Source organism: Buceros rhinoceros, unplaced genomic scaffold, assembly GCF_000710305.1.
Source record: "Buceros rhinoceros silvestris isolate BGI_N320 unplaced genomic scaffold, ASM71030v1 scaffold700, whole genome shotgun sequence".
NCBI classification, from domain to species: Eukaryota; Metazoa; Chordata; class Aves; order Bucerotiformes; family Bucerotidae; genus Buceros; species Buceros rhinoceros.
The window spans coordinates 7,837-25,632 of record NW_010389932.1 but is presented as its reverse complement, the minus strand read 5'-3'; the positions used below and the strand labels follow the sequence as shown (position 1 = coordinate 25,632).

Sequence of the window (17,796 nt, the reverse complement as noted above, 5' to 3'; positions counted from 1 at the left end):
CGGTGGCTGCCATCTACCTGGAGTTCTGTAAAGCCTTCGACACAGTCCCCACAACATCCCTCTCCCTCGTTTGGAGAGATGTGGATTTGATGGCTGGATTGCTCAATGGACAATAAATTAGTTGGATGGGCAGTGGTCAACGGCTTGATGTCCAGAGGAGATCAGTGACAAGTGGTTCCCTCAGGGGTCCACACTGGGACCTGTGCTGTTTCATATCTTCATCAGTGACATAGACAGTGGGATCAAGGGCACCATCAGCACGTTTGTAGATGACACCAAGCTGAGTGGTGCGGTTGACGCAATAAATTAGTTGGATGGGCAGTGGTCAACGGCTTGATGTCCAGAGGAGATCAGTGACAAGTGGTTCCCTCAGGGGTCCACACTGGGACCTGTGCTGTTTCATATCTTCATCAGTGACATAGACAGTGGGATCAAGGGCACCATCAGCACGTTTGTAGATGACACCAAGCTGAGTGGTGCGGTTGACGTGCCTGAGGGATGAGATGCCATCCAGAGGGACCTGGACAAGCTAGAGAAGTGGGTCTGTGTGAACCTCGTGAGGTTCAACAAGGCCCAGAAAGCCAACCGTATCCTGGGCTGCATCAAAAGAATCATGGCCAGCAGGTCGAGGGAGGTGATCCTGCTTCTCTACTCCACTCTGGTGAGACCCCCACCTGGAGTTACTGTGTCCAGCTCCAGAGTCCTCAGCCCAGGAAGGACATGGACCTGTTGGAGAGCGTCCAGAGGAGGGCCACAAAAATTATCAGAGGGATGAAGCACCTCTGCTACGAGGACAGGCTGAGAGAGCAAGGGCAAGAAGGCTCCAGGTAGACCTTACTGCAGCCTTCCAGTACTTGCAGGAGCCTTGTAAGCAAGACAGGACAGTCTTTTCAGCAGGGCCTGTTACAACAGGACAAGGGATAGTGGTTTTAAACTAACAGAGGGGAGATTTATACTAAGATAGAAGGAAGACATTTTTCACAGTGAGGGTGGTGAGGCACTGGCACAGGTTGCCCAGAGAGGTGGGAGATGCCCCATCCCTGCTGGAACCATTCCAGGTGAGGCTGTATGGGGCACTGGGTGACCTGCTCTAGTTGCAGATGCCCCTGCTCGCTGCAGGGGGGTTGGACTAGATGGCCTTTGAAGGTCCCTTCTCCCAAAGCACTCTGTGATTCTGTTTAGGGCACATGGAGTCTTCACCATAAGGGTCCACCAGTCTGTTATCGGTTCTAAGCCCTAAATACTTCATTTGTATTTTCCACGAACTCTTATGCCAGGCTCACCAGGCTGCTGCTCCCGGAATCCCTCCTGGCACTGCTCTGGAAGAGGTTCTCCCTTCCCTGTCTTCTCCCTTGTACTGAGGCAATTTTTGAGGAATAGGTTCCATGCTGAGGCAGGAGCTCAGCAATTTCAGTCTTAAACACTTCTAGACCAGTCTTGCTTCTGGCAATTCATTACTGTTAATTTCGTTACTCTAAAACTTTTACTGACATTTTCAGATGATTCTCACCTCACCTGAGCTCGGGTTTTGTTTCACAGTCACTTACAAGGCCTGTAAACTCTTACCAGGTTCTCATATTTTTCAAAAAGGATGTAGTTTTTATATCTTTATCAAACGGTTTCTACATTCCTGTAGCTTTACCTCAAAATTGCTCAAGGGTTTTTTCCCAACAATCTGAAGGATGTCTCCTGTGGCAGGGGCCAGACTAAGCTCAGCATAGCGCTGTGCCCCACTACAACGCTCCACCCACCTGACAGCAATTCAAGTCTCCTTTTCTAACTCTCTTGCTGCCCTTGAACTTCTCTCATTTCCTTGGTTTGTCACTCTTGCCATCACTATCCTGGTGATCTCGGGTGGTTCCTAATTTAATCCTTTAATTTTTTTCCCGTTTAGGCACAGCATTCCAGTCCACGGGTCCTGTGACGCCTGATGATACCATCGGTTTGTTTAGCTGACTTGGCTCTCAGTTTTTCTTTGATACACTGAAGACCCTCTTTCGCCAGTACAATCTCCTCCGTTATTCCCGTATGACTTGCACAACGGTGACACAATGTGCTGGCGATGCTCCACTGATTATCTTCCTTCGACCAAGGTTCTGACATACGCCATTCAGCTGCCTTAAAACCACGTTTATTTCTCCATCTTACTTTCTAAACTTCCAGTATTCCTGCCAGAGTGGCCTGTTTTCCTACATCCTCTTTAAGCCACCTTTGTCCGACTGTTCCCGACTATTTCTTGCTTGAACTTTGCCAGCTTCTGCCCTATCCCTCGTTCGAGGGTGCAGTGTGACACAGCCTGTACTGTCTAATATTTCACCTTGCAGCTTCCCCATAACTCTTTGTTTAGAAACTACTCCGTGATCTCTCGATTTGCATGGCAGCAGCTTGCTTTTGTTTTGGTTTGGAAACAAAGGATCTTTTTATTTCAAATGTTCCTTGCTTCATAAATAATCTAAGTGTCCCTCTCTTTAATTCAGCTTTCCGCACCAAGGTACCTGGCGGAGAAAAGGCCTCACTGACACTGAGCATGGCACTGTCAGCGCTTCAGACAATCCCACCCCTGGACCCCTGGGCTTTTAGCTTCTGCCTGACAGCTTCGGTTTTGCCCCCAGTGCTTGCCCCCTGTCCACCACACTCTCCCTGGCACCCTCCTGCGCCACAGCTGTCACCTCCCCTCTGAACTCCTTAGGACTGCCTAGGTGCTTCGCCTGAGGCACCAGCTGCACCAGCACTCTACTAGGTCCTCTTTCCATCATCAAGCCCAGCCACCTCTAATGGGTGTCTAACCATCCCATTACCCACCAGCCTCGGTTTTATCTTTTCCCATCAATCAGTTGAGTCCCATCATTCAAACTATCACATAACCATCATCCTCCAGTCCAGAGGCTTTTCTGTCCCCAGCAGCACTGGGACTGCTCAGCCTGCAGCGGTGGATTTCGTGATGCCCCTTCAGGTCCTGTCCACGAGTCTTTCTGCCTCCTTGAGCTTTCCAGGCACTTTGGCTGCAGAATACAGCCACTGTCATGGAGCTGCTTGCAGCATCAGACATAGTCCCCTCCCCTCCTGGTGAGCACAAATAGGGCACTCAGGCAGGAATCCGGGAATTTGCGTTTCCTTATGCTGTCCTCTGACAGCCTCACTCTTTTGGGGTGGGGGAGCAAGGAGATGGTAGCAAGCAGGGAACTGTTTTCTCTAGGGGAGTGATTAATAACTTCTGTTCGTTCACTTCCATAACCAATAACCTCTTTGGGGTGGGGTTTGTTTATTTAATCAGTGAAAGGGATGGAGAACCTGAAAATCTCTTCAACAGAGAGGTTTTCAAACAACCAACAGCCAGGTTATCATACCTCAGTTCCTGCCCTGTGCTCCACACAGGCTGAAACCTACTCCATTACCCAGCCTCGATGACATCTATTAATATTTACATTTATTAATAATCTAAACGCCAGAATCCACATCTGAAGGAACCATCTCAATCAGCAGGTACTGGTCACAGATCAGCTGGGAGAGCAGTCACCTCGTCCAAAGGCAGCTCCCGCTCTAACTTTCATTGGTGCAGTGGCTAGAGCCTCAGATGAGTTATTTAAACGTAGACCCCTGGTGTCAGTGAAGTGTTTTAGATACCCTGCCGGCCTCTGGCTGCCACTGAAGAAAGGAACGGGTCTCCCCTACGTCCTGCAGCCAGCTGCAGGCAGATGCTCAGGTACCCCCGAGAGCACCGGGGTGGGTAACTGAGTCGAGCCCTAGCCTTCCACTGCCGGTAACGGGTGTTCTAATGCTTAACTCTTACACAGGTACCTACGCTGAGACTCAATTTAGTTGACTTACACTTGAGCTGAACCCCACCCCACCACATCAGAGCTGAGCCTTTAGACAAAGGAGTCCACCAATTAATTTAGCAGAATGAAGTCTCACACCGCAATATGCAAAGGAAGATGTTAGTTTTTAAGAACTCGTTTTAAATTCTTCAGAATTAGTTTTTAGGATACTTATAAAAGTTGCTCTGCTGTGACAAACAGGTGACTTCTTGAATGTATTTTAAAACTCGTTTAAAAACCCTTTAAGTACAAGAGTAGCCATACGTGTCTCAAGGGAAGTTTCCGTTACGTGCCAGCTGGTCTGTCTCCTACTGCGTGATGACTTACTGCCTTTTAGCAGCTGTTCTTCTAAAACTGCCCATCTCCAGCTCTACCTCCCGTTGTTCTAAGAGCAGACATGCAATGGGCCAGGCCTTAGCGAGTCACTAAAATAAGCCACCGCTGGGTTTCAGTGTTCCGGTTTAGAATTTCTTTCTGTAATAAAGGGCTTTTGTGCTATCAAATTTCACTGTACATGAGCAAACAAAAACCTCTCACATGTTCAAAGACAAGGAAATGCCTTGTGACTTTAAGAGAAAAAAGAAAGGGATCAGAAAGTGACACTAGTCACTTCACTGTTTTCTGCTGGAGCTGCTTAACAGCTCTTTGCCACTGCTCTCTATCTGCGAAGCCCGTGATATTCCCCACTTGCCTTCAGGGCTTTGATTTCAGAAGAGTTTCCTGCTCAAATTCTGTTTATTGTAATGAGTCATAAAAGTCACATCTACCATTATCACTATTGCTTGGCTTCCTGTTCTTGAAAAGTGGCAGAAATCTCGCTTTCTGCATTTGTCACCCTGATGCTTACGTTGAGGAGACCAGTTATTCGAAGGCTAAATACCCGTGAAGGTACCACGCTCAGGCAGTTGTCTGGGGAACTACTACTATTTCATCTCTTTTCCAAACGTGAAGTGGAAAGGATAACTAAAACCAGAAAGAGAATTCCCATTCGGAGATACTTAAAGAGTCTCCTTTTTCCAAAACTAGCTCATGGCAAACCTGTTATTCCGCGAAGGGGCCTTCTGGAATGGGGGACTGCGGCACCACGTCACCTCAGCCAGGGTCACAGCACTAGACACCTAATCTACCTCGGTGCCTAATCTGGGTCATTACGTATACTGAGATCCAGGCAGCAAAGACCACCGCAGACGTGGCTTTGAAAGTCATTCCTGGTATTTCACTACAATATAATTTAAAAGGAAAATATTACTAGAATATGTATTATGTATCTCCTTGCTGTAGTTGCAAATTCTCAAGTCTGTTCCTTGGAGAGCACCTTCTGAAGAAAACTGTCCACCCTATTCAAGGCTGGAAAATGCAATTTTAACATGTTCTTATATAAATTAATTTGTAGTTGAGGGAATTTTTGAGCCAAAATTGGACATCACTGCAGCTAAAACTGAGCTTAGAACCATAAAAGCCAAGTACTGACTAGGAAACACATGCGTAATTTTAATAAAGAAATACTGAAAATGCTATTGAAGCTTCCTACTCCAGTCACGGCAAGCCCTGATCCAGCCACTTTACCTACTCTCAGAGTGACGGATCCAGCAGTGATCTGTTCACTGTCAACAGTCAAGGATATAAAGTGAAAATTTTGCTTTTCTTTCCAACCTTTGCCAGTGAAACATGAGTAACTGTTCAGATTATGCTCACAGTGACCTGAAAGAACACAAATGGTATTAACCCCAGTTCTGCCAGTCCGAACTGGCAAGAAAAGTTGCACTAATACCAGGCAGGAGTTCCGGTTAACTCAAGAGAGCATTCCACGCTAATCACAGACAACTACAGCAAAGGTACGCAGGGCACATCCGGAAGTCTGATAGCGGGTAACGCTTCTAAAAATGTCCTCTTTTCCAAGAACCTGTCCACCCTGTACCAGAACCCTGCCTGGGCGACACTCACACACCGTTGAGGAAGCCCGTGCAGCTGCACACGCTTCTTTGAAAGGAGCTGCTCAATTATTTAAAGGTTTGCCAGTCTAGGGAGATCAGCTGAATGCATGGCACACAGAAAATAAGGATACCTGCATGGTGTGGCTCTGGTTTGGGTGTGAAAACAAGCACAGTACACCCTACATCCTTCATATTTTATTACTATCTTCAGGCGAGTATGTGAATAGAGAGTGGAAAATATGGGAGTGTGAAAGGAACAGAAGAATAAACCGTAGCAATGTCAAACAGGGGATGTGAAAACTAAGTCTTACATGAAAACAGCAACTACCAACGAGAAACTCACAAAACAAAGCAACGAATCTGGGTACTGCTTAGTCACCGAGTGGGCTTGCACCCTTCCGTGCTGCACACATAACCTACTCCCCGACCAAGCTCGGGTAGAAAGTTAAACAGACTTGCCCATCTTACCATTAGGTGTTCTCATCTGCCGCTTCCGTCCAACGCGGTCCAGGCCGATGGGGGTACTTTGCGAGAAGGTGAGCGGGCGGAACCTGGCTGAAACAGCTTTGTAAGGAGGCACCTGGTGTGCTGGAACGGGCGGCCGGGTTACAGGCTACAGAGAAAACAGGAAATTCCAGTATTAGTAAAGCTACCAGCAAGTCCGACTGAGCAAAACCCAGGTGTGAAGCCAGGTTTCTTCAGACAGTCCAGCTAATTACAGGGGCAGGAAGATCCCCTACGTTGAAGTGACATTGCTTGAACTCTGCATACCACATCCACCAGCAGCGCAGAAAATACATCGCTGTGTTACAGTTCTCTGTTACATTAAACACCCCTTAGCCTTCTGTAGCAAGCAGACACGCTCTACAGTTTTCATCTGGTAACGCTCCGTGTGCAGCGCTCGCAGACCTAACCGCCGGCGCAATGCCGGTGGCCTTATCAACCCACTTCTGCAGGCAGACCCAAGGTGAAAGAATGACCGGGAACGCTGTGGCTGGAAGTTGTGTTCGTTCCCTGGGACGCTCACTTTCTTCAAATAAATGTACTGCTTTTAAGTAAAATAAACATATTTTACAAGATAAAAGTAATTGTCTAAATGATCCTCTGCTTTGAAGTTCCCAGGAGGCTCGTTAAAAAGAGGTAATGCTAAGTTTACTCATAACTTTATCTAGAAGCCACTTTCTTTAGTTAAATCATTCATTTGCTTAATTACAATTTAAAAACGTACCACTGCTTTATTTGCCAATCAAGTCTAATTTTATGCCATCCCTGAACAACTCCACATTAGCCAGGCTGAATGACCTGGCGTGAACTGTCAACACTAGAGAGCCAGAGAACTTCAGATTCACTCGTCTTTAGAGCCTCTCTTCTCTTCCCGCCGCTCCTACCACCTAATCCGAAACGGGGACGGTTGTTAACGAACTCCCTCTCGACACTCCATTATGGAACCAGTGCTTTCGTACTGTTTGAAAACATTTTCTCCCATCGCAGCTGTCAGACCAAAACAAAACACAACAAGTAAGGAATTAGCATTGCACTTCCGTGGGTTTTCAAAGCTTTTAAGAAAAAAAAAATCACCCATGGGAAGAACCCCCTCAGTATGTATTGAATATGAATATGTAACTATAAGCTCATCTTTAAGCCTCACTTCCTCAGTGCTTTAGCACCAGACCGGAACCCTATCCCTGAGTAACACCACGGAGGTTAACTTCGATCTGCCGCATCACAGGCTGATAGGGTGATGGTTATCTATGTGCAAGTAACCAGCTGATTAAGCAACAGTTATTTATTTCTGGGCAACTAAAATTTCCTGGTAAGGCTTCAGCCCAACCGCCTCCCCTGGACAGACGAGGACGTGCGGTTACTCGGCGGCAGCCCTGGGAAGAAACATGCCCCTCTTGGGAATGCTCCATAGTTTTGGTCCTGGCCGCAGGGATGCAGTAACACGCTTGTTGAACCCCGCCAGCCCTCCCGGCAGCACTGGAGCACGGCAAGAGTCAGCTCCAAGAGCTGACTTGGTGCACGGTCCGTCATTAATAAACTGATGCAAGCAAGGTTTGAAGGGAGCTCAATCTGTTCTCAGCAGCAAATGAAGGGCTTGGAGAGCGTTAAATCACTTCCTTGGTACAGCAAGGGTTGTCTGAATTGCCAATGCTATCCCTTGAAACCCATCTCGTATTCTTGAGGAAGATGGCTTAGAATTTATAACCATCATTTTCCTCGAAGCTAAGTAGTGATAGAATTAATTTTAAAATATGCCAGTTCTATAGGCTAAAAGGTTCATCAGCTTCAGCTGGAGTTTTGCTTCAAGATACATTTTTTCATCAGGGCAACATAAAGAAAAAACGTGCACTATACAGTAACAATGTTAAATACTGCTTTTCACAGCAGACTGAAAATCCTGCCATTGCATTTGATCTCAGTCAGGGGAGCACCGTGAAAATTCCCAGCAGGAGATCGAGTGGCCTGAGACAGATCAAGAGGACTCAAAGTCCACGAGGAACCACCAGAATCACATTTCTTTGAGGATGTAAATACTATTCCTTTTTTTCTTCATCAGCTTGACCGTTGCTTTAGGTAGGAGCCTTCCTGCTCTTCTGGGACGTGGAAAACCCCTGATCAGTGCAGTGGTACAAACGCCTGTGAGCCCCAAGGTCTGTAACCAGCAGCAAGACGGGGCCACCACCACCACAACAGCAAGTTCCTCTCCATGCCGTACCCACTCGGGACCATCTCCGGGGAAAACGGAGCTGGTCTGATCTTTCGAAAGTTTTTATTTCTCACTCTCTCATATAAGCCAACAGAGACAGCAGTTAAGCATTATAGGAACTGCTCAAGGGCCAACTCAACCACACGCGGTTTTCTTACAGGCTCCTGATGTTTCTCCCATCGGGTCAATTTAGCAGTTCATCAATAGATGTTTTATTCACATTGCCGGGTTTTTTACATTCTTTATTCTACTAACTTCTCAATTTATTAGCAATTTTCTTAAGCAATGTCGTTTTTATTTTTAAGTGTCCTCACTCCGCCAATACCAAAATTTTGGACACGACAGCTGACGCCACAGGTTCTGAACAGGCCTGTTTTCAGAGAATTTTAAATGATCAACACAAAATGTGTTATGATGACATTGTTTGCACTCCTCTGCTCCTCGGGCCCTGTACCCTGCCAGAGGACTGAACACACCACTGTCTGACACAAATGAGCTCTTACATACCACGGAGACATACTGACCACTCTGAGAGAGAAATGAGGTTATTTTACAATACAGAAAACATTATCCCCAAGTCAGCATCAGTTTTATTCCACGGTGGCTTGTTTTCTTAACAACAAGACGAAGTAATTAGTGACCAGGAAAGCGGAATAGTAAGTACACAATGTCAGCTTGACAAAAGGGAAGGAAAAGGAGGAAGCATCCGGTCTATTTTCTAGGCTGAAGACAGAGACAAGGAAGTGAAAGGGTCTTCTGCAGTTTGCAGAGAGCATCTCGTATCTTACTTGTGTCAGCAGACCTTCGATCTCCTCTGCCGGTGCGCTGCCGTAGAAATTCACCCCACCTATTACGGAGATGGGTCTTCTCTTTCGCCCGCGGTGGTAGCCTACTGTACTGCTCTGGGTCGCAGAGCCGGCAGAAGCCAGTCCTCCGGGCTGGCTTTCTCCATCCATGCAGCCTGCTCGCTGAGACTCCACTGCAACTGCATCCTCTGGTATCGAGAAACTTCTGATGGACATTTGGCCATAGTCTGAGAGAGGTCTGGGACGAGATCTTTTGCCAGAGCCCCACCTCCTGGGGGTGACTTTCTGTGTGTCTGTCTTGTCTTCATCCTGGGACGAGGACCTCTTCCAGTGGTCATCAGAAACAACCTTTTTAAATGTGAACAAGTCAAATAAGCCACAGAATTTTCGGACAGTTAATCGTTTGTGAGTTTTTCATATGGCAGATCAACTTAAGGTTGCTAAAAAGAAAGAGTTACCGTGAATACAACAAACACAACTGACAATGCAGGACCAGAGTAACTTTGTGAAGGAAAGACACTGTGATGTTTGTGCTACGTAACCAAACCATCAGCACCTCTTAGGCAAACATGACTAACGGCACTGAAAACTCACCTATTCCCTCAGCAGGACAGACCGGCCCTGTCATAAACACTGGATTCACTCAGTGAGGGCTTCAAAAGAGCTGTGAGCTCTGGCGCTCACAGGACTCGTTCCTGGGCACGAGTAGGATGCTACGTGTAACGCTAGCAAAAATAATCCAAGCAGCACACTGTGCTTCTGGGCTTTCTACCAGAAGCGACAGGACGAGGGCAATGGTTGCAGGCTGTAAGAGGGTCGATTTAGATCGGACATGAGGAAGAAATTCTTTACACTGAAGGTGGTGAGGCACTGCAGCAGCTGCGGGTGCCCCATCCCGCGAGGTGTTCCGGGCCAGCTTGAAGGGGGCTTTGAGCGACCTGCTCCAGTGAAAGCCGTCCCTGCTTATGGCAGGGGGGTTGGGCTAGATGATCTGCCAGGGTCCCCCCCAACCCAAACCACCCTGTGATTCTGTGATAGTCCTCTGCTTTACCTCTATGCAGTGACAGAAACACGCAGTGAGACTGCGGCGTGAGGGCTTGCCGATCCCCCCCAGCTGCAAACTGATACCGAAATGGGCAGTGAAGCCCTGCTAACACTGGCTCCCACACTCCCTGGGGTCAGATCCAGAGATTGCGCAGCCATGTGAGAACCGGGTGAGCGAGCTCATGCAGGCTGCAAGGAGAAGCTGGTTTTCTGCGCGCTCGGGGAAGTTACAGCCATATGTGGACTAGGACCAGACACATAATGAGACACACATACAGGACCAAGCAAAGTTTTTAGGGAGGAAGCCTGGAACACGAGCACGTGGTTCCTACTGAACAGCACATCTGGCTCACAGAGGTGAATGCCCACAGGTATCACAACTGCACTGGTAGTACAGGTTTGGAAATAAAATAACCTCAACTAGAATACTAGTTAGGGAGAACACTTTGAAGGATTTCAGTGCATTTGGAGTAATACTGCTGTAAACTCTTCTAGCAAAACTGCTGCAGTTTTTAAGAAATAAAAAAGAAAATTTATATTCACTTTTCCCTTAAATTTTGAAATTCTCAGTGTTTCCTTGGCTTCTCCTGGCTGCTCTACAAAGAAGGGCAAAGGAAGACGGAAAGGCAGACGGGTGTTCCTGGGCTGGGTGGCAGCTTGCGGGAACACCTGAGGAAGCGAATGACTACCTCCACAGCCCAGCTGAGCAAGGGAATCCTGCCCCAAGTCCTCAGACAAATTATGAACTAATTCTGACTTCATTTTTTTGTAAAAAAAAATCAGGCTATGATATCTTCAGAGTGCGTTTCTGACAATGGTCAAAGTGAGTAAGTATTCCAGAAAAGAAAGGCATCGTTTTGTCTGTCTCTGGCTACATTTTGCTCACCTCTTTCAGACCAGATGAAGCTTTTTAGGTTCTGCACATTCAAAGCAAACGTGCAGCCCAGAACCAGCCTTTTACAGTGATGCTGTGAAAGAGGACTTCTCTGCTGTCACCTTCTTCTTCACCTACCACTGTCAGCCAGGCCAGTACAACTCTGATGACCTTTCTTCGAAGGTCCCCTGACACAGTGGGCAGATTTGCTTTTTGTTTGAAAGACAGCTTTAGAGACATTCTACTGTATGACAGCACGTGAGCTGGCAGGCAGAGTTAGCCAACAGTCAGCATTTCAGCATGATTACTGCAATCAAGGTACGAAAATCATCAATGTCATACATTGCTCTGCATTCAATTACTTCACTTACAGCATGAAGTTCATTCTGCATGGAGCACTTGCATGAATTCTGATTTCTATGGCGTCCCACCGGTCAGTCAAGCACTCTCTGCAGCTTTTAGCTCAGGACCAGTTTCAACAGCATAAGCAGTTCGGTGGGAAGTGACTCCCTGAGTGACGCACCGAGCCAGCTGCAGGGAAGCGGTGCCTTAAACACCCCTGCAAGCTGGGTCAGAGCCCCGGAATCCGGGTTAAATAAGGCTCTTACCTCAGAGTCAGACGCGGGTAAAGGGTCTCCACATATGCAGTGGCTGAGAAAGGAGCTCATGACAGCCATCTGACGTCTGTGTTCTGCAAAGTCTGGTCCGTAAGAGCTACAAATGTGAGCACACTCTCTGTGTAACCAGTCAGGCAAAGTTCATCCCATGATCCTGTACTTTTAGACTGAGGGAAGGACATGTCACACGTCATCGTCTAATCTGCTTTTTACACCCTTATCTTGAGCAATAACATTTGTAAAGAGAGGCCTGCTCTCCTTCTGCAGCACTCCACCCCCAGCAGTGACCCTGGTGACAGCCACGTTCATCCCTGCTGGGCCATAAACAGCGCTGAAGAACTATTCTTAGGCTTGGATCTATACACTGCAGTGGAGAATTCTTACAAAACAGAAAGCAGAACCCTCTCACAGCAAAAATGACAGGACACCAGACCGACAACCTCACACTCATCTAAGTGACCCACTCCAGACGGAGCTGACCAAGTGACCACTTGCTAGCAGGAACAACACACCCAGCCCCCAACTGACAGGCGCCAGATCGCAGGCATCGAGCCTAAGCGTGAGTCTTGACATCAGTGAAAACATTCTGAGGAAACAATTTTGTTCCACCTGTCACGGGCTCAATACCGGTGCAGCATCCCTGACCTCAAATGACCTTTTGATTAATCCTTTGTTCGTGAAATTAGGTCTGTGTCACACAGTTATCACTGGTAACATCTGCAGACATCAGCAGAGACATACACGGCACTTCAGACAGGATGCAAATTAAAATGGCATGCACTGACTCAGCCATGATAAGGATCGATCAAAAATTTGAAGGAATTTGAGGATTTCTGAGCCGTAAAGGTCTAAGCTGAATCACCATTTGGAGCCCTGCATTTCACCCCAGCACAGGATCACGCACTAGCAATGACGGTTATTCATCTTGTCCTTTAGGCTGCATCCTCAGTTGGGTTCCTTCCGCGACTGCAAACACAAACAGCTCTCTTTTTTATCCTGATGCAAATGAATTAATTTTATCTGGACAGCTAAACTCCTGCGACAGCGTATTAGTTAAAGTGTGGTATTTCCTTTTTCCTGACAGCAGTGTATTCACAAATACAACAATTTCAAATGAACACTTACTGCAGTCCAGGCAACGCTTTTATTTGCTGTCGTTCCCATGTAGCAGGTAACTCCTACGGTGGGATTCGGCTCCAGATTCTGACATCTGAATTTCGTTGTCTGCAGTGTAGGTGTCCGTCTGTTCACTAGATGTTAGAGCAGCCATTGCAGCCTGTAGAAATCCGGGCTGAATTTTCAGGCTGTTGCCTGAACACAGGCACCCAGCGCCATTTCAAGTGTGCTAAGGGATCTAAACCATCTCCTCACACCACGCACCACGCAAGTACGGCACAGGACCTGTGGTGGGCCTGGGCCTTCCACAAACAGCCCTTGGGGACAAAGGGGAGACCAGCCAGGGCACCTGCAGCAGCGCTGGGTGATGACGTTCAGACAAGGGCATTGAGCCCCAAAGAAGAGCGTGGGCCGGGCGTACAGAGCTGATCAGCCGGGCAGCGCGACAGGCAGGGATGAGGTGCCGCACCTGGCTGCAGGTAGATGTAGGTGCCTACTGCAGCGCTGTGGGGAACTCGGCTTGGTCCCCACCTCCTGCTCCAGCAAGGTGCAGCTTCCCACGAGGCGCTTTCCAGCTGTGCACAGCTGTCTTGGATACCTGCCCCCCCACAGCACTTGACAGCTCTTTTCAGGTAACTCGGCTCAGATCTAGGAGCCCTTTTCAGGTGTGCTCCCCCGAGCCCCCCGACTGCACCGACCAGGCAGGAGCTCTCCTAGGCTGCTCCCAGGTGGGCAACTACAGCAGGGAGTCGAAATCCAGCCAGACTGAGCCTCTGCTCTGCCGGGGCCCAGACTGATTGCTCAGTCCAGGTGCAGCAGATCCAAGGACTTGATCACGATCTCACTCGACTCGACCTGGCACTGGAACAGCCCTGTTACATCTAACAGCACATGTCTGCTGTTGGTGTTCCCTGTTACTCATTAACACCAACACAAGCAACGTCAGCATCAAGAGTTTAACCCCTGAAATCTTCGCTTAGCCTTCAGAGGCAGTGGAAAGCCAGGCTCTGCAACAGTTACTCAGACTACAGCGTATAGTCCAGCACCCAAAATTGTCTTTGGGGGCGAGCCGCCCAAGGAGGGCGAGATCTGACCTTACAGCACTGATGAAATGTTCCTTGTATGGATACAGCTTTTATCAGCGAAATGGCAAAATACTGCGGCACCTGAAATGGCATGGCAGGACTTCTGCCGGCACAGTTCCCCGAAGTACCCACGAGTAACCCTTCACCCTACACCTGACCACGCTCTCACTGCAGAGAGCCCAAACTACAAGTCGGACCCCACTCAGCCCACTGCTGGTCAGCTTGCTGCTGCGGGTGCGCGTGTGAGGGCCAACCTACTGCTGCCACCGCGATGGCAAAGGAAAAACAACCCCCGGGGGATGTTTTGTTGGTGTGTTTACGCCAATGAACTCCCTAATGAACATGGAACCACCACTCTCCAAACCTGTTGATGCCTGTGGACGTTGCCAAGGCTCCCTGCCCACTACTCGGCACTTCGACCCTTATCATTGCCTATGGGATTTCTTAAACTTTACTTTTCTGTTCAAGATGCACCAGTACAACTAATGCTTCATAACATATACCTAGAGACAAACATGGCAGTATAAGGGGACACAGAAATGCCCTGAAAGTCTCTTCTCCTCCTGGCAATCTGCTAGGAAGTCCCAGGTAGGAGCCTCTTGGACAAGGACACCCAGCGGGTCTCCAGGGGAAAAAGCATCCTGGCCTGCTTCTGCCTTTTTTTTTTTTCCTTAGCTCCACAGTAAATTGCAATGCTTCTTGTTTTGCTCCCTCTGCATTTTTGAGCTGCTGAAATGCAGCCTTGTTAACTACAGCTGCCTTTTTCTAACCCAGAGAAAGGATCTCATCAAGACCTAATAGTGTCTTTACAAGAAATGCGTATTAATTTCCAAATGCAATTTATAAAAAGGTGTGATAAATGAAACAGATGATAATTCTGGCTGCGAAGAGGTTACAAGGAAATCCTGAGTATGCTGAGAAGTTTCAGAACACAATTACTACACAGTCTCAGGGCAAACTTATGATGGATAATCAGTCATGTTCTTCTGTAAACGGCAAGGCTCAAAAGCCTCCCAGGATTTGTGCTATGTCATGTAGGGTTCTCTGTCTTTTGCTCTGTATTTTGCTTCTGTGTAGATTTAGGGGTCTGCATAAAAAGCACACACTTCTTAGGCTAGCAATGACAGCTACATGCCAGTATTGTAACTGGTGAGTATTAAATAGCTGGTATTTCCGTTCAACATAATAGCTAACAAACACTAGGGACTCAGTAGTAAAATCAGAATTGATTTTCCAGTTCATATAAGCCACCAAAATTATAAAGGACCTAGTGGCCATAAATTATTTTATCACCTTCTCTTTACAGAGTAAAAGTCAGAACGTACCTCCACCCAGGTACCCGATAAAAGGCAACCTTTGCACTTTCTCTTGTTGCTTAATAGCAGCGGGGGAGCATTAGCTGAAGTTCACTTATCATCACTACTAACTGAGCTCAAAAGCTTGGTTTATGTTTCATGGACACGATCAATACTTTTATTTGCAAACTGTTGTGACAGACGCAGAGATTATGAGACTCTGGATACAACACAGCCTCCGAGAGGAAAAACACTCATTGCTTGCTTTCCGGATTTTGTAAAAAGATCCTGAAGCATCATGAGGGCCCAGTGATTCCCTGCTGATCCAACAGGCTGACAATCCCCAGCCGTGATACCATCGCAGCGACAGCTACCATGGAAACGACTGCTTTTACCGTAACAGGAAGCATCCGTTCAGTCAGGGTTTGCACCTTCTAGCACAAACTATCCAGAATTATTAAACCAGTCAATTTGCTTACAGGAAGAAATCTTTCATCTACTCCTTTTCAATCAAATGCAAAACACGCTATATTCTTCTTCTTTACATCACCCTTCTGCCCCCTCTGCCACTAGTACCTTTTCTTTTTAACTCTGAGAAGACCCAAACAAATGCATTGCTTGTCTCTCCCCAGGACACACAGTGCCAGTCGACCACCGGCTGCAAGACAGGAGACCGTGATCTGTGAAACAACGGCAAAACCCCCTGTCTAAGAACATACGTGTTTACACCTACACAAACGAGCGCAGCAGAAGAAATCAAAGTAATGCACTCACATTCAAAATTTAGCAGAGGTTTTAGCTGCTTGGAAGTTATATATTTTATGGCAAGATAATCTGCCTGTTCTTCCCCCCCACCACCAAAAGAACAAACTGGGTGGACCCACCATTCAGCACTTTGCAGAGCACAGCCTTCCCCTGAAGCGGTACCACTGCCCCGTACTAGCAGGAGCTCCTAGAATGGATGCGGGAAATACCATGCATCCTAACAAAGTAAAACTGCATTACTGAGCCTTGTAATATGGTAAAATCAAGCCCCATAAGCACCACAAACTGCTGTGGTAAAAGACTGAGGCTGGAAGTGTTAGAAATTGGAAAAAAATAAATAATTCTGCTTTGGGGATTTGTTGGCATCAAAGAGATTGTGGTGTCACAACTAACAAAAACACCGATAAAAGCGCATTAAAACGTCGGGCTGTGTAGATACAACGCCAGACTACATTTAGCCATATATTTCTAAGGTGTTTTAACGCGGGTCTGCTTCGTTTCACCTGATCTTTGGAAGCCTGCTTATCAAAATCAACAGGCAGAACGCTTTCCCTCTCAGCAGCGTGCCTCGCTGAGATCAGCGAGTTCACCTTCCTGATACGCGCATCTCGCAGATAAGGAGCAGACACAAAGCAATTAATTCATGTAAGTCACAGAGGAAGCACAGAGATGAACTGGAAATGACAAGCGGATCTCATGACTCTCAAATCCGTTCTTCAGCCTCAAGGATTTCCTTCATCCTCTCCTCTAACTCATTTTCCTAAACCAAATCAGCTAACATATTTCCGACTGGCAGAGGGGAGTTTGCAGTGAAATATGTATTTGCTCTGCAGACATAATCTCATCAGTCATATAAAAATGCAGGAGTGCCAAAACCAGAAAACTTTTTTACAACTCATTTTGCAGTGACTGATACTTGGAAATGGCTGGGTGATGCTCTAACGCCGTCCCTTCTTCAGTGTCTGAGCTGGCACAGCAAGCAGCTAGTGTATAGTGGAAAAGTATTTATATCCCCCGTCTGTTTTCAGAAGATGTAAAGGCATTAATAACCCCTAAATAAATCGCTAAGGCATTTCTATAGACTCAGAACTCTGGGATCAAGTAAAAGGTCCAAAAAAAAAAAAAAAAATCTGGTTTCCTTTTATTTAGCAAAGCAAGAAGCTTTTTCGGGGCTATCTTTGAAATATCCGCTGGTGAGCCTCAAAAGCCAGATGATAACCACAGGTTGAAAGTGGAGCTTAATGCTAACAAAGCAAAACATAAAAAGCCAGAGGCTTTTGAGTCTCTTCAGCATCTCTCCAGGCAGAGCTCTTCCGGCTGCCCCCTCTCTCCACCCTGCAGAGCAAAGCCTCATCATCCCTGCCCAAACCCAAGCCCAAGCCCAAGCCCAAGCCCAAGCCCAAGCCCAAGCCCAAAGCCCAGCCACCAGCGAGCGCATTAAGGGCAGGAGCATAATTAGACCTGCTGCCAGAGGAGGTTGTGGAACTTGCTGTGCTGCCGAGAGCCAGGCTGCGAGATCGCCCACCTGGGAAGGGCTGTGCTGAGCCCAGCCACTGCCCAAGCCCAAGCCCAAGCCCAAGCCCAAGCCCAAGCCCAAAGCCCAGCCACCAGCATGTCCCAGCAGCAGTCACCATCTCCAGCTCGTGTGGGGTGGAGCTGCCCGGGGCTACTCTGCATCTGCAAACTGCTCTTTCTTGGAGCTCGGAGTAAGGGTGAGGCTGCTGGGGGTGAG

General features: G+C 47.5%; 1 protein-coding gene across 1 annotated transcript in view; it reads right to left on the bottom strand.

Annotated features, from left to right (window-relative positions):
• The window catches only part of LOC104492962, a gene marked incomplete at both ends in the record, with an annotated part of 32,696 nt that overhangs the window by 8,005 nt on the left and 6,895 nt on the right, over positions 1-17,796 (bottom strand). Inside the window, 2 exons of the mRNA XM_010135574.1 lie at positions 6,221-6,365; positions 9,251-9,616. Of these exons, the coding sequence (XP_010133876.1) occupies positions 6,221-6,365; positions 9,251-9,616 (511 nt within the window). The remainder of the gene's footprint in view (positions 1-6,220; positions 6,366-9,250; positions 9,617-17,796) is intronic.